The sequence below is a fragment of the Paramormyrops kingsleyae genome, chromosome 5 (genome assembly GCF_048594095.1).
Source record: "Paramormyrops kingsleyae isolate MSU_618 chromosome 5, PKINGS_0.4, whole genome shotgun sequence".
NCBI lineage: Eukaryota > Metazoa > Chordata > Actinopteri > Osteoglossiformes > Mormyridae > Paramormyrops > Paramormyrops kingsleyae.
The window spans coordinates 21,574,832-21,592,450 of NC_132801.1; the positions used below are offsets into that span (position 1 = coordinate 21,574,832).

General features: G+C 41.3%; 1 protein-coding gene across 1 annotated transcript; it reads right to left on the reverse strand.

Annotated features, from left to right (window-relative positions):
• Positions 1-12: 12 nt before the first annotated feature.
• grnb (granulin b) lies at positions 13-17,559 on the reverse strand. Its single transcript, XM_023790622.2, has 16 exons — positions 17,431-17,559; positions 11,871-12,011; positions 11,161-11,298; positions 10,589-10,673; positions 8,533-8,642; positions 7,994-8,150; positions 7,801-7,884; positions 7,633-7,724; positions 6,899-7,043; positions 6,262-6,359; positions 3,865-4,074; positions 3,546-3,770; positions 3,146-3,409; positions 2,683-2,916; positions 1,705-1,941; positions 13-1,035 (listed from the first exon to the last, which is right to left on the reverse strand). The coding sequence occupies exons 1-16, from the start codon at positions 17,461-17,463 to the stop codon at positions 895-897; spliced, it is 2,394 nt and encodes a 797-aa protein (XP_023646390.2). The 5' UTR covers positions 17,464-17,559; the 3' UTR covers positions 13-894.
• Positions 17,560-17,619: the final 60 nt, after the last annotated feature.

The window sequence follows — 17,619 nt, forward strand, 5'->3', positions numbered from 1 at the left end:
AAAGCAGGAAGCTGGAGGCAGTAACTATCTTTTTATTTAACCCCAAACAATCTGATTATGTCACATCTGACATGCAATAAAATGCTGAACCTGCAAAGTCCTGCACTTTGAACTCCTTTGGTAAATGTAAGAGTCCCTCAAAATCCACATTTCAAAATGACAGTTTCAGAAAAAAACAATTGTAAGAATTAAATATAAAAACAATGAAAAATTCTCTAAGAACACTAACGTCAATCCTACCAGCATGGATACATCAAATCCATTCTAGGGCAATACAAGTAATCTGTTACCTTCTGCAAATGTAATGTCTCAGCCTTCTGCAACCAAATGTGCAAATCTCAAAATATGCCAAGAAAGTTTCATCAGATTGTGAGAAAGCATGGGCACCGAGGTGACAAACTTAGAAGAATACGATAAGGTAATTACCAGTGGTTCCCTCGCAGGTACACCACACCAGTGATATGCATCTATATTTCATAAGTACTTGCATGGTAAAGTTTAAATCTGCAGTGGCAGTTGACAGAGGAACAAAACGCTTTTATAAATAGGAAAACAAATTTAAAATTCCAAAAGCACTGTGTGTCACATTGAACTAGGATATTAATTTAAAAACATATCAAATGAAACATCCAAACAAGGTTAGTAATACCAGTGACATAAATGATTCAGTTTGAGCTAGAGGTTTGAAAAACAGTAGGAAACGTCCAAGTTGAAACCAGATCAGCTTCCTCAATGAATGTCTGCTTATAACAAAAGTTCCATTTATACATCTCACCAAAGGAGAGAACCCAGGAGGAGAAAAAAAAAAACACAAAATCATAATTAAGTCTAAAATATATTGTCTGCTGTCCTCAGGTTTTGATGAAGAGCTCTGGACATCAGTAAGGCTCTCTGTCACACCGGAGTTACGGCTCTGCTGTCGCGTGTCAGAAGGAAATCCCAGCTGAGCTGATTGGGTCTGCTACAGGAACCAGCCTCCAGGTCACAGGTGTACCCCGCAGGGCAGCAGTGTGTCATGTCACTACAGCACACGGCCTGCAGGGAGGATGGGGCAGGAGAGAAAAGAGCGAGAGCTGCTCACTTTCCCACAGCGACCTATCAAACCAAAGTGACAGCAAATCAAACTCAGGCCTTTGTTTTTGATAATATTCTTATTGCCCCTCAAACACCAAGTGAGGCGAGGGTTCTTAAAATGAACATGAACAAGAGGAGGAAAGAATGTCAATTACATTAACACACACACGCAGCCAACTAAATGAATATGAACTGGGAACTTTATCCACGCATGTTTTTCCGAAAAAGATCTGAAAAGGGACATTTTTGGTTCATATGTGCGTCTTGAATAAATCAGTTAAAATTTTTCATTTAGTATAAAGAAATTAACTCATGGAATGATAGTTTATTAATAAAGACAGTGAATCAGAGGGCATTATCTCCCAAAAAAACAAGACATTTGGTACTGCAACTGCACCCATTTCCAAATATCCTGTAACAGTGATGCACACTGGTCTGTGAGCTCTGAGGGTCGGTTTCATTCCAAGTCATATCTTCATTAAGATTGGTGAGAATCATAACAAGGGTCACCTAGTGCACAGGCTGACCGGTTGTACACCAGCCACCCGGAAACGCAAAACCCATGTCGTGGCCCTATGTGGACGGGGGCTCTCCAGCCTGGCTTTAGCAGGAAGGAGCAGCACACGCTACCTCAGGCCATGGGCAGCAGGCCTCAGATGTATGTGAGCTCCAGCAGCAGGTCTCTCCCTCTGAGCAGTGACTGCACTGGCTGTCGGCCTTTCCAGCTCCCTTCGGGTCCGACCCAGAAATCGGCCTCACGGGAACTTTCTGGATGACGTGTCCCTCTTCCTTGTCACACGTGCCGGACTTCATGTTACAGGTGTAGCCCTGGGGACAGCAGTGTTCGTGGTCGGCGCAGCAGACGGCCTGCGGAGGGGGCGGGACATCATAACGGGACGTAAGAACACACCAAGGCAGTAACTAGAAATGGTAGCTGAAGGCCACAGAAGTGAAATCAAGGTAGTCTGAAGTGCTGCAGACTCCTATTCCTTAAATTCTCTAATAAAATAGTGATACTTTATTCATCTCCATGGGGAAATTCTCTTTTCGCTACCCCATTGTACTTTCCACATACAACTCTGGAAAAAATTAAGAGACCACAGCAAAATTTTTAGTTTCACTTACTTCTCCATTTATGCGTATGCACCTGTGTACAATATAGATTTTTTTGTGTTGCAAACTTTAGCCTGATTGTTCTTAGTTTTTTTTTGTTTCTCATTAATGAAGGGCTTCTTCCTTGCTTTATGGGTCTTCAGTCCTGCTTCTAGGAACCTGATACGAACTGATATGAGGCACTGCCAGATAAGTTACCAGTCATCGCTGGCGTTAGAAAGTTTCTTCTATATGGCTTGGTTTCTGGTCGTTCCCATATATTTTGTAATAGAGTGGTCTCAATTTTTTCCAGAACTGTATACTGGGGATACGGGGTTAGGGGCCTCAAGGGCCCACGGACATGTGACTTTTCTGCTAAGGCTCAAACAGATGACCTTCTGATCACAGGTATAGAGACTTAGCCCACTGAGCCACACACTGTTCCTAGAAAAACCCAACTGAAACCTAACCGGTAAAACTTCAAATTCTCAGTCTTTGATGAGGGGTTGCAATGACCTGGACCAGCGGGCAGCAACCCCACTGTCCCGTAGACAGGGGGCAGCAGGTGGTTCCAGTGGGGCAGCTGCTCTGAGTGTCACACTTCACGTCGGAGGCCGTAATGGGATGAGACTGAGCCTCCAGCTTCCGGTACCAGCCAATCACCAGGCCTCCTCTGATGCAGGACTCCTGTCTCTGGTCGCACTGGTAGCCATTCGGACAACAGTGGTCTCCATCTTTACAGCACACTGCCTGGTGGAAGTAGGAAGACATGGGGGAATTTCCCAGACGGCATTGTGAGACCACGTGTGGAAGGAAAAAACACTACGAGCTTTCAGCCTCTGAAAAACCACTCAACCATTGTGCAAGAAAAAAAAATGTAATGAAACAGTGAACCGCTAGTTCTTGCTATGACAAATTCTTGTTCATCAATATTGGTAACCCTCAGATAGAAATGCAGGGTAGTGACAGAGGTGTTTACCTTTGGCAGTGGACAGCAGCCCCATCTGCCAACTTTATTCATGTAACAGCAGGTGTTATCTTTGGGACAGCTGGAATAGGGGTCACACTTATCCTTTCCCCCAAAGGGGGCGCTCACGTTGGCCTCAGCACCATGCTTCATCTGGGCAGGCAGCTTTTGGGCCCATGAAAGGCCGGGGGCCCCTGGTTTGTTGCACGTCTTCTGGGAGACGTCACACTTGTACCCTTTGGGGCAGCAGTGTTCGTGGTCATCACAGCATACTGCCTGCAGGGCATCAGTGAGTCGAATTAGAGCAACAACCAGCACTTTCATGGATTCGTGTGTGTGTGGTTGTGTGGGGGTTAGAGTTAGGATTTGGGTTGGGGGGGGGGGGGAGGGGGGTCTGTCTGCCCTGACTCACATGGGGAAGGGGGCAGCAAGCCCACTCTCTGGAATTCTGCCTGCAGCACGTGGTCCCTCTGGGGCAGACAGTCTGCTCGTCGCACTTCTCATCAGCTTCTGAGATGCGTGCGGGTCTCTTCTCCCGCCAGGGGACAGGCCCTGAGGGGCTGTCGCAGGTGCCGGCCGCCACATTGCAGGTGTGTCCGTGGGGACAGCAGTGAATATGGTCGTCGCAGCACACTGCCTGCATAAGGGAGTCAGCGTTCAGTGGCGAAACCATCTCACAGGCCTGACACCCAAATGGATAGCCCCACGAATAACGATAGTGAAGACCTAACCTGAGGGAGTGGGCAGCAAGCCCAGTCTCCGTTGGGCGTCCTGCAGCAGGTGGCCTGGCCCGGACAGGAGGCGGTGCTGTTGCATTGGTCGTCCGGCTGACGCTTGTCTAGCCGGGGCACGGGGCTGGTGGGAGTGTCACAGGTGCTGGAGACCAGGTTACAGATGGTGCCGTGGGGGCAGCAGTGCATGTGGTCGTCACAGCACACTGCCTGCGCGGGAAACAAACAAGACGATTCTGTCAGCGCAGTCAGCAACAAGCCAGAAAACTTCACAGGACCAAAATAATTATTTTATAATAATTTATAATTATTTGTGCTGGGCTGGCCCCCTGTCCAGGGTTGTTCCCTGCCTCGTGCCCATTGCTTCCGGGATAGGCTCCGGACCCCCCGCGACCCAGTACGATAAGTGGGTTGGAAACTGGATGGATAATTTATAATTACAGTAAAACCGGTCTAAGTCGACACTCGCGGGACCAGCTTAAAAGTGATGACTTAGAGAATTGACAAGATACACCTAAGTCGACACTTTGGCGACTTATGTCTATCTCGCCGTTTTGTCGACTAGTAAATATAACTCGCCGTTTTGCCGACTTATAAAATCGACACTTCGGCGACTTATGTCTATCTCGCCCTTTTGCCAACTAGTAAATATAACACCATACCTCTACTACACCGCACTATACACGCAAGACTTAAGACCGGGGAGCAACTAGTGCGATAGGTGGGGATTCCCCGTTTCTACATTGCCGTGGTGACAAGCAGGCGGTGGGAATGCAGCGATTGGGGTGTCGATTTACAGGTAGGAAAATCCATTCATTTGTGTTGTTCGGGACCGGGATTTAGGTGACGACTAAGGGAATTTGACGACTTACAAGCGGTGAGTTACACAAGGAACTTTAAAGGAAACATCATTAGGAAAAATCGGGACTTTTGCTTGAGCGTCGACTTAGCCACATCGACGAGTTACAAGACGGCGACTTAGACCAGTTTTACTGTATATATAATAACGTAATTAAAACCGATTCGCATAATTCATCACACAAGTGAAGTTTTGAGAGTTTTGGATAATGGAGTTTCAATATTTACTATGATGGAAAAAGGCCATTTTGGGGGTGGCGAGTGGCTCAGGGGGTCAGAGTTGGCTGTCGGTTCGAACCCTGGCCTTGGCAGAATAGTCACACATCTGCTGGCTCACCCTGACCCTTCTTGTTGTAGCAGCACAAATGCATATTTTTTATGTGCATTTGCGCCGTTATGACTAGAAATTACTGTGCATTTTAATCTTTATGTAGCTGATTTGTACTTTTGCAGTATAAAGGCTAAAATGCACACTGATTTCTTGTCATAACAGCAAGAATGCACATAAAATAAATACATATTTTCACGTACGGTGAATGCGTACTTGTGTGCCAGTTATGTGCACCCCTGGATATAAATATGACAGAACAAACACAAAATAGTGAACCAAAGGTGTGTGTATACTGAAATACCATGTCGCTGGATAGCAGCAATATCATCTGATGGAAATATAAGCAAACATTTCAGATATAGGATATTTAGGTAATAGTGGTGATCCAAAAAGTGGAAATAGGCGACCGGAGTGAAAACTTCAGATGTCAAGTAAAGAAAATGGATTGTTTTGTCATGGATTGTCAATGGAGTTATTAACACCAGGGCTCTGTATCACGTTTCACAAAGCCGGATAGCTTGTCAGACTTAAGGTGCCCCAATTTAAATAGATTTTATCTTTGTTCACTTGTATTTACCTCAGACTACCTTAATTGCAATAAGTTATCTGGCTTAGTTTGCTGTAAATGTACACAATATGGTTTGCAGCGAGAACGAAAGGTTGAAGGGATTGGGTGGTGCATTTAACATCTTATTTATGTCATATCTGCCCTGTACAATTTTTGTTTAGAAAGCTCAAAAGGCAAACAGAAATGCAATTTTTATTTATATGTTCCAAAATTCAATTCTTCATAAGATGTATATGTATTATTAAACTATTATTAGCTTAACTCTAGGCTGATAGTGTTATAAAATTAACAGAAAAGGATAATTAAACTGTTAATCACAATTATTTGTATGACATTTTATCGTCAACTAAAATTTCATGATCGTGACAACCCTACCCATGGGGAATAGTGAAGCATCACTATTCTATTTTGACAGCATGCTTTTGACCAGTTTCTTAGATTAAAATCTCCCTCTTAGTTTAAAGTCAGCACTTCTTAAAATGCAAATATCAATTTCCAAAGCAATGGGAAGGAGCCTTCTTGGACAGGTGCTAATGCTGCGCTTTCCTTCTCAGAAACACTGGCCGAACACAGAAGTCCTCTGAAATGTGGCTGTGCTAATTGAACCTGTAGACAATGTGAAGGGAAGGCGGGAGAGCACCTGCGAGAAAGGGCAGCACGCCCACTGCTCTGCGGCCATCTTACAGCAGGTCGTGTTGTCAGGGCAGGCGACAGTGTCGTTACATGGGACAACGTTGCCTAGGAGACAGAGAGGCAATGAGTCAGCAGTGCAAAAATGTTTGCATCGAATGCTTTTCATTGTTAACAAGCCTAACTGCAACAACCACTGCCATAAGGGAGACCGTGGAGAGCTGCATGTGTTGGACGCGTTTCAAATCATTCCCCTGACTTGCTCTAATTAGTTCCTAGCTATCAGCCCTAATTACCTTTTCACATTTCTTTTTAAACGTTTCTTAAAAAGACCTTAAAATCTATACGCCGTTTTAAAGCTGATTTAAAGTTATATCGAGAAAAACTGCACATATTAACTTAATTACACATTTTATTTATTTATTCATTCTTGTATTGTGCTGTCTTACATTGCACTACTGTTTGTCCGGCGCTGTCTTTTCTCGTATAGTATTACACTCCTTTCACCCAATGCCCTACCTTGCAAGTGTAAAACTGAAAACTCCTCATTGTCTAATTACCAGGAGAGGCTTGAGAAATAACATGCACTGAGCTGGCCATCTAGAAACAGCCTATACTGCACTGGCGTATAGCGAGGTGGAGGTAACCTCTCTCTGCCTGAGGAGCCGGCTTTGCAGGAAGCTTGGCAGCCCAGGATACACTGCTCCCCCCAGAAGACACGCAGGTGCTGTGGGCCAGATCACACTTGGTGCCATCAGGACAGCAGTGGAGGAAGTCAGAACAGCAAACAGCCTGCAGGAGAGACAGGAATCAGAGCACCTCACACAAATTACAAGAGACCATCCTAACTGATATTATTAACTGCTGAGCGCGCCTGGAATCCCCACTAGATTAATCAGCGTGTCTAAGCTGACGAGCGGAACATAAAGGCAAAACAACTGCAGCCGAGACCATGAGATAATTAAAACGTTAGCTTAAAATCTGAGCCCTGCGAGTAGGTTTCATAGCAGCTCACAAGTTGGGCATGATGTTTAAAATAAAAAAAAAAAAACTGTTGCAACAGGAAAAAATGAAACAAAACAAACACACAAAAAACAACTCACAGTAGCCAAATGACACATCTACTTAAAATCAAAGGACTTGTCCCAGTTCTACACACACGACTTTGCCAAACTCAGCACTGAGACACTTTCAGCTATCAGAGCCGCGTCTAAGGGCGTTTGAGCACAGTCTTTCTGGGTAATTATTAGAACAAGTCTGTGTTGTTAAGAAAACATGCAACTGTCAAGGATGGAAAGCATGACTCATGAAACGAAATTTAATAGTATATTCAGAAGAAGTGCCCCCCCCCCCAAAGACATAAACCCCATGAAACACTCACTCTAGGCATGGGGCAGCACCCGTAGCTCCCATTGCTCAGCTGGCAGCAAGTCATCTCATTCGGGCACCTGGACACCACGTCTGGGCATATCACTGAAAGGGAAATCGGAGGAGACTGATGGCACAGCCCAGCTGGCCAGCGGCCGGCTCGCAGAGCAAGCTTCCTTACCATCACTGGGGGCTGCAGTCAGCTTCCTTCTCAGAGGGGTCTGTCCACCAGAGTACTGGCTCTTTCCACCTGGAGTATTTGCAGCTGCAGGGAGGAGACGTTTACATGGGCATGGACCCCCACCCATCCCTGGGCTAAACCAAACGCTGAGCTGTGACATTGTGACAGTGCCTAAGACATTGTGACAGCATACCTCTCCTCCCATGGTCCTCTGGAGATGCTCTCCTTCTGGCAGGGAACTTCTTCACAATTATGGTTTCACCTTGGGTGGGGTACAAACACTTCGAGTGTTCGAGGTCACACTTGGTACCCTCAGGGCAGCAATGTTTTCTGTCCTCACAGCACACTGCCTGCAGAGAGCAGGATCCAAAACTCAAACCGCAGCCACTAAACATCCTAATGCATTCCAACGGTAAGATTTTTTTTCCCCAGTTTATGTGCTTTGATAATGTTTCACATACAGTATCACAGTGATACTGTATATCCTTACAGCTTTTTAATGCATATTAGTCAGTTTATAAGGTAATTAAAAACAAGTTTTAAATCTCATGATTAGTTATTAAGATTTCTTTTCCCCCTTTCCTCTTCCAACTTGATAGGTTATGTAACACAAAACAGACACACACACAGACAAAGACACACCCCTCCACTGAAGCAGATTTAGTAGGGCCCTTCCTGGGACTTAAACCCACAACCTTAACGACTGCTGTGCCATCCCCCCAGCCCCTTCACCTTGGCCATGGGGCAGCAACCCCAGCTGCTGTCTGGGAGCTGACAACACGTGGTTCCATCGGGGCACTCCGACTCCCCGTCGGGGCAGATGACGGCTTCCACATAACTTGCTTTAAAAGAAAGAAAGAAAGAAAGAAGAATCCTCACAAGAATGGTAACAGAACTGCTGTACGTGTCTGCCGAACCAGTTGCTCCAGTTGATGATGTCAGAATGGCCCAGATGTCTCAAACTGCAGACCACAGCCTACAGAATTTTCCAAGAACAGGAAGCCTGTGACAGTCTTCACGAAAGGAAATGCAAACAGTTTGTTTTAGAGGTGATGGGGGCGCCATTTATTCGGGATCATAATTATACAGCAGTAACGCAGTACTGTGAGCTTCAGGTTTTGATGCATGCTGGGCATTCCCATTGTACACATTACAGATGGAGAACATTTATGAAATATGAATTTTGGTTATTCTGCAAGATCATAATGTTTAATCATAACTGAGAGAACTAGGGATATGCAAGAATAAGATCTGTCCCTAATCAAAAACAATCATAATTAAATTAAATTAATAAACGGGGAGTGGTGAGGGTATATGTATAATTTTATTTATTTTATTTTATTTTTTTTTAATGGAAAACTGCACATGCATGCTCAAAAACCTGCACCTGTACTCCATGCAAATACTCAGCCCTTTCAACCAAGACTGTAAAACTCTGAGCAGAGCCTTTAGATAATAATATGGTTACACATTAATCTTTTATCTCAAGTAAAAAAGTTAGAAAGGACAATAGTTCATGCTTATGCTTGGTAATTAAACTGTGCAAATAATGTCTCAGCAGAGTAATAATGTAATGCTACCCACAACACAGACTGGGGACAGACAGGGAGTAGCCTCTCTTTGATTGCTAAAGTTAACCTTAAGGCTAACTGTTCTACCTTGTGAAATTGCTTTTCCCAATTTGACATTTTCTTATGAAATCACACTTTTTGTTCCTTGGTAGAAACAGTCCAACATCATTCTTTTTTATTCACTTGCAATGCTTAAACCAATGAGAAACAATATCCTATAATACAGACATGCAGTAAACCCTTTGCTACACAATGCTTCTGGGTAAAAAGCACAGGATTTCTTTTACTTTATGATGATGTATGGAGCTCATATTCAATAAGCGTCCATCCATCAATGTTTGCAAGGGCCTCCTTCCAGGTTAACCTTGTATGGAATACCAGTACATCACAAAGCATTCGTACACGTACCTATTCACTCAAGTCTCCTATTCAAGTTAATATAATGCATATGTGGGTTATGCAAACACACTACTTTTGAATCAAAATAAAACACTACCAAGTATCACAGGCTGTGTATTTCTGCTTTTTCATTTAATATTGTTTATTCAAGTTCAAAAGCATTAATGATAATATTCAACTTGAATCAATTAATTACCTTTGTCATTTTTAAATTTCATCCCCAGCCAAAGAAAAAAATAATGCAATAAGACCAATTTATTTCTGCATAAAGACCAGAGATAAATTATAATCACAGTTTAAGTAATAAGTTAAAATGTATAAACCACCAATAGGCAGGAAAATGTTGTTTCTAATTGTATGAAAGATAAATCTGGCCAATGGCAAACCACAGTCATATAAGTCATAGCAAAATTAAACACTTTTGCATCTGATTATGAAAAGTGGTTCACATATGCGCTATATATATATATAATATATATATATATATATATATATATATATATATATATATGTGTGTGTGTGTGTGTGTGTGTGTGTGTGTTTGTTTTTGTGTGTGTGTGTGTGTGTGTGTGTATTTGCATCCCCCTTCATTTTTTTTTTAACTTTTTTGCCTTATTTGAAATATGACACTAGTGTTAAACAAAAGCAGCCTCATTGTTCAAAAACAGTGTCACCTAATCAGCAAAAAAAAATTAAACATCTCCTTCACACTGATAGTTCCCTTCCTTCTGTTGGGTGGCTAGTTTACCTCAGCATTTTGTGAGGTTCCTGCATTTAAGTTATACTCTTTCTGATCATTTTTCTGAAAATGAACCAACCTTTATTCTTAGTGCAGGAAGCTCCATCATCACTGAGATGGTATCCATCAGGACAACACTGCCCACCATCTAAGCAGGACCAGGCCTAGAAGAAGACCGTGACCAGGCAGGAAAACAGCAGCAACAGAACACATGGTGACACAGGAAGTTTGCAACATTATTTACATGCAAATTTTATACAGAAGGAAATTGCATCCATTTTTTATTATGTTACAACTTGGCAGGACAGATTTTTGTGGTTGCAGTTCTTCTTAGATCAAATAAAATCATACAGATCCTCTAGTGTGGAGCATCACACTCCATTCAAACTTATTTCAAAGACATGTCTAAATATGTCTGCAAACTAATCCGGAGTTTCTGCACTGCTAGTGTACAGTTTCAGTCGGAACAGAAGCAAGTATTATTATACCGATGGAACTTTGGAATAGTCTATTTACCATTAGAGCATACATACTATTCATACGACAATGCAAAGCATTTTTGCTGTAATGTATGGGATAAACAGTACAACCAAGAATGCAAACAATAAAGAGGAAGGCTATAAACAGCCGTCATTGACAGCAGGTTGTCACCTGTGGGAATAGGGGTACTTCTGCTGGAATCCTGCGCAGCCAGGGCAGGGTGTGGCTCGCATTGGAACAGTGTGAATGTTCCAGGTCGCACAGCATGCCAGCAAAGCAGCAATGCAAATGATCCCCACAGCATTCAGCCTGGAAACCAGTTTAAATACGTATGTGTGAGGCATCAGGAGCAGCGGCCCATCATTCAGATTACAGGAGGTCCTAGCTTGACGTATTTTAGTTTGCCCTTATTAAAAACAAACACACACACAAACGAATCCAATAGATGAACACTTTGGACAAATGCATTACACAAAAGTCTCTGTGCATAGAAAGTGTTGGTTCAGCCTTGTTCATGACTTATCAGTGCATACTTAAACAGTACCACACCCCTGAAACACTAAAAATGTCTCTCCCCCTTCCCAGTTTCTCTGATCTTTTAAACACAAAAGGATGGTCACTTTCTGGCTTCACCACTGAAATCACTCTTGGTAGGACTTCCTGCTTAGGCAGGTATATGTAGAAGTTGCCATATGCCTGGTCTATTAACCTCCCGAATAATTAGTCATTTGCTGATATGCACAGCTGATAAGGTGTTTGTGAAGCTGAAAGTTTATCGCTAGCATTCAGGGCTGCGGGATGGGGATTCCAGGTTAAGCATGTTAGTTTTTAAATCATGACTATTCTGTTGTAGTCTAACAGTATCTTCCCTGTAGACTTACATTTGGTAATGGGCACCATCCATACACTCCAGAAGCAGTCTGGCAACATGTGTTACTGTTGTCACATAGGCCACTGTCAGGACAGGTCAGTGCTGATGCCAGGGATAGCACACAAACGCATAACACACTTATCTTCAGCATCTATTGAAGGAAAAGAGAGAGAGACATGCACATAAGATTATATAAACGGCAAAAGACACACATTACAGAACAAACAAACAATATGGCCAAAAGTATGTGGACACCCCTATAATTCAGAGTAGGGGTCCCTAACTCTTTTTGCCGAAAGTCACGCAATCTTCTGCAACAAACATTATCAGCAGGAGGGGTGGCTGTAGAGGTTCTTAGTGACTTTCAACTCATAGGATGCCATCCAACAAGTCAGATCACCACATTTCTGCCCTGCTAAAGCTGTCCTCATCAACTGCAAATGAAGTGATTTTAAAGGTCAAAACGTTTGGGAACAAGTTCAGAAAGGGGTAGACCAGAAGCTCACTGAAAGGGACCAGATAACATTAATATCAAACCTGAATGGTATCCAACCTGAATCCCTCCAGCAATGTTTCAGCATCTAATGGAAAGTCTTCCTAGAAGAGCAGAGGCTATTATAACAACGGGCCAACCAACTTCATATTAAAACCCTTGGTTTCAGAATGATAACCTTTTATTTCAAACATATACAACAAACCAGTATATACACATACATATATACACGCATACCTATATAGGTACACACACGTGTGTGCTGCAGACAAAATAAACAAAATCTTAACATAAAATGAAAAAAAAAAGAAGTCCGAAATGGAGTAGGAGGAAGTATGTACATACTTATTAATCCCTACCGCATGCTCAACACTTTATCCAAATCGCCATATTCTGTTATCCCCCACCTCCCCTCATTACTATATCCCATCAGTCACCCAGCTTATCAGTTTCATAATTTTCCAAAAGCAGGTATTGAAAAGTTTTTTTAAACTGAATAATGCCTGAACATTGCTGTAGGTCCACTGGAAAACTGTTCCAGAGTTTTACTCCACAAATAGAAATACAAAAGGTTTAAACCATTGTTTGTGCATTAAGAGTCTTCAAATTTAACTTTCTCCTCAGTTTAGTCACCTTCTCTGTCAAAAAACATCCTCTGTACATTTCCTGGCATCATATTATATCTGGCTTTATACACAAACTTCAAGAACAAAATGTTAGTGGTCTCTGAATCCTAATAATAATCCTAATTGCTCTTTTCTGAAGTTTACATAATGGTTGAAGAGAAGTTTTGTATGCTTTTCCCCAGACTTCCACACAGTACTCCAAGTTTGGCAATATAAGTGAACAGTAAAGTATATGGAGTGATTTGTAATGCAAAAGATGTTTTGCTTTACTTAGTACAGAGATGCTTCTTGACAGTTTAGTTTGTATATGGTTTATATGCGGTTTCCGGGAAATTTTATTATCTATTGTCACACCCAGAAATTTCGTATGAAAAATAATGTTGAAGTAGAGGAAGTTTATCAACAATTTGACTCCAGCATCTTTTTTTACAATTTCCAAATAACATAAATGTAGTTTTGATCAAATTAAGTGATAACTTGTTTCTATCAAACCATGTTTTTAGTTGGATAAATTCTTGTGTGACCATTTCCAAAAGGTGTTGTGAATTCTCTCCAGTACAAAACATATTTGTATCATCTGCAAATAAGATAAAACTGCAATATATCAGATGTTTTACATATATCATTGATGTACAGGATAAACAGTTTTGGTCCTAATACTGACCCCTGTGGGACTCCACAAACAATGTCCAGGCACTCTGACTGATATTCACCAATTTTCACAAATTGCTGCCTGCTTCTCAAATAGCTCTTGACCCACTCCAACACCACTCCTCTAATGCCATGGTGTTCCATTTTATCAAGTAACATTTTTAGGTCAAAACTCCAACTGCACATTGTCTTTGATCTATGTTATTAGTGATATTTCTTACAATTAATTCCTTTAATGTCATTGATGTTGATCTGTTTGATCTGAAACCATACTAGATGTCCGTTAATAGTTTATGTTTATCAATGAATTTGTCAAGTCTGTTAATGAAAACTTTGAGTATTTTTGAGAATTGTGACAGTACAGAAACAGGCCTGTAATTTGTGAATTGATGTCCATCTCCATTTTGGTATGGGGGTATAACTTTAGCTATTTTCATATGTGTTGGGAACGTACCAATTTGCAGAGACAAATTGCAAATGTCTCTGCATTTTTTTTTTTTGAGACCACAAACTTTTGGCCATATAGCACACACACACACACACACACACACACACAAAATTGTACAAGTCTTTCCAAGTCTCATTTATTATATTTTGTCTCTAGAGAGCCAGACTTTCTTGTATTTTTACTGTAGTCTTGAACAGTTCTCCAGGCTTCCTGAAGGACTTTCAAAGTTTTTGGCTCTCATTTTCGGTTCTGTCCCTGTACCTGACCAGTTACAGAGGGATGTTTTCTGTTTGTTAAGCCACACAGTGACCTACTTAAGAATCATTCAAGCATAACAAAGCCATCTTACTTAAGGCATGAACCAGTGAAGAAACAGGTGCAGATCATTACAGAGGAACCGGCTGGTGGTTAGTAAACTGGTGATGCTGAATGCTGGGTGGTTGGAACACATTTATCTAGGCACCTTGTAGCTTTAGGCACTTAGCAGCCTGTCACAGTGAAACATTTCTTCCCATTTTTTTTTTTTTATTTAATATATTCAATATGCCAAAGGGAAGACAGTTTGACCAGCCTCAAATGGTATTTTTGCACCAACAAGGTGATTCACAAAGAGCTATTAGCCAAAAACTTAGCATATCTCAGCATGGTATGCAGTGTGTCCTTGAAAAAATTGGGGAAACTAGACAAGTGGAGGATAAACGAAGAAGTGGCAGGCCCAAAAAAACTACCTGCAGCTGAGGAACAGTATCTCAAAGTTACGCCCCTTAAGAAAAATCCAGCAAAGACCTGACAGAGGACCTGAGAGATGCATCTGGCCCTTAAGTTCATCTATGTACTGTTCGCCGAAGCCTCATCAGGAATGATCTCAATAGAAGTGTGGCTGTCAAAAAGCCAATCTTAAGGAAGGGAAAGAGGGAGAAAAGGCTGATATTTGCCAAATTACACAAGAACTGGACTGAAAATCAGTGGCAACATGTCTTAAGTTCAAAGCGTTGTCAATTTGTAAAGAGTAGGTCAGGAGAGAGCTACAACAGTGAGCGTCTACACCCATCAATAATACATTCTTTTTCACTGTTCTGTGATGGTTTGGGGCTACATATCACCCAGAGGTGTTCATGATCTCATCAAAATTGACTGTTACGAACAGTGAAAAGTACCGTCAGATTCTGATCCACCACACAATTGCATCTGGAAAGGATCTGCCTGGCAATGGCATCATTTTTCAGCATGACAACGATCCTGAACACACTGCCAATGCAGTCAAAGCATACCATGAAAGAAATAAAAATCATGATGGAATGCTATCAACCATGGATAGGCCTCCCCAAAGCTCGGATCTCAACACTACTGAAGCAGTGTAGGGATCTTCTTGACAGAAGACAGAACAAAATGTAGCCAACGTCTAAAGCTGAGTTTTGGAATGTCATTCAAGAAGCCTGGAGGACTATTCCTGAAGACTACCTAGAGTAATAATAAGAAAACTTGCCTAAGAGAGTTCAGACAAGGCTCGTTAAAATGATACAAACTCTCTTTGTGGTATATACCGTATTTACATGTGTTGCACATGGTGCAATAAATAACTACCTATTGTCCCATTTTCCCAGCAAAACAAAGAAATGAGTGGTGGCTCAAGACTACATATTTGACAGCAGAAAAAAAAAATACATAAACACGTACAATTCTTCACATTTGTTAAGTTTACTGATAAATTGTTGCATATTACAGAACATCATGCAAGAATTGACATTCTGCAAAACTCAAAACACAAAATATGGTTCTAAATTCCTTTTCTGCAACATTTTAATTAAATGACATTAAATCTGAAAATGAATACTTTATACCATATACCAAGGGTCTTCAACAGGGGATCCACAGAGGAACTGCTGGGGGTCTATGAAATTTTATAAAAATGTCTATAAATAAAACTCACACCAGTAATAAGTCAAACCACTGATAAATTAACATGTTGTCACTTGACTCAATTGTCTTTGTAATCTCCACCCACATTAGCCAGCTGTTGTGCAGATGATGAACACATGTCAGCACATAATCTCAGCATGCACGTGATCTCACCTCCCATTCTGATGAATGGAGACTGAAAACTGGTTGTTGCCATTTTTTCGCTGTTATGATTTTGTTGGGTATTTACTAATGAGGTGTTATACAATGTAATGGCTTTGCATGTAGTGATATTGTAATTTGTCCAGTTTGTTTATATTTGTATGTTCATATATATGACCTCCACTCCACTATAGACTGTCAGTTCCACTTAATTTGGTTTGATTTGTGCCTTGTACATTAATTGCCTGTATTAAAACAAGAAACACTATCCACAGCCCATAGTGTTGAACTTACTGAAATTACTTGAACCATATACACACACTCACCTTAAAAATCTATTAAGTGAAATAGAAATAGTGTAAAAAAGTAACAATTACAAACCTCAAATCAATAATCTTTATAATTGTTCATTGACAGCAACAAGACGACGTAAATAAGTTAATAGGGTCATTAATCAATAAATAAACTTGTTTATATAGTAAATGCTCATGTTGATATATGCCAAGCCTAATCTGTAGCACAATTTTAAATTGTGTAAAGATCTGTCTCTCTATCCACCAAGGATTCCCTGGCCTGAAAAAAATGTGAAGAGCCCTGCTTTACACTATAATGCGTGTCTAGGTGCGAAATGTACAAATTGTTAGCTGAGGGCATGAACTCATAACCCGGGGGGCCGGTGGTCCTAAAGCAGAGCTGTTGAACAACTATCCTTACACTTCGATGTTCCTGTAAAAACACCCAGATATACGACCTGAAACAAAACTACTGTATAATGCAAGTCACTAAGAGCTTGCACATATTTACCATGAGGGTTTTATGAATACCATTTGGAAATCCGGAATCAGAATGTAATGTCAATAACGTTAACCGTATCGCAAGGCTTGACTATCAGGCATTAAACAACACCTAAACAACAGGCATATTTACCAACATATTATAAATGTACCGGTGTAGTACTGGCAATTGACTGCTCAGCCCTTGGAAGTTAGATATGGATACGCATGTGCATAAACCCAGTTGAAACGAATTACGGTTACAGGCCGTTAAAAGAAAGGTACAACTAGCAAACAATTCAGCGTATCACATATAAAACCATGCAATTTGTGTAAGAATGCTATAGTGGCTACTTGCGGTGTCATTAAACTGTCTAGCGAGAGATTAAAATCTGATGCCCACCATCCGCATAGACAGCTTTGTTTTTTCACTACATCTTCCTTATTTAATATGTTTATTTCCGTAGTGAGACAGCTATTTTGAAAATTATCGTAAAATAATATTATGGGTCACTTACCGTCGAAAACCCCTTGACAGCCCAAACAGACATCAACCTGCAAAAAAAAAACTACCAAAACCACAGAATAGTTTATTACAACACAATTGTACGTATAAACAGTGCCCAATGTTAAAGCCGCCACTCTTGATTGGTTAAAAATGGTTGCCTGGAGATTATGATTGGTCGTCACGGTTGTCAATAAGTATA

Coding starts and splice junctions, on each gene's coding strand:
- grnb (XM_023790622.2), bottom strand. CDS start 17,463: ATGTCTGTTTGGGCTGTCAAGGGGTTTTCGACG. Junction 11,299..11,870: donor GATGGTGCCCATTACCAAAT/GTAAGTCTACAG, acceptor ACTGGTTTCCAG/GCTGAATGCTGTGGGGATCA. Junction 1,942..2,682: donor GTTGCTGCCCGCTGGTCCAG/GTCATTGCAACC, acceptor CCCCCTCCGCAG/GCCGTCTGCTGCGCCGACCA.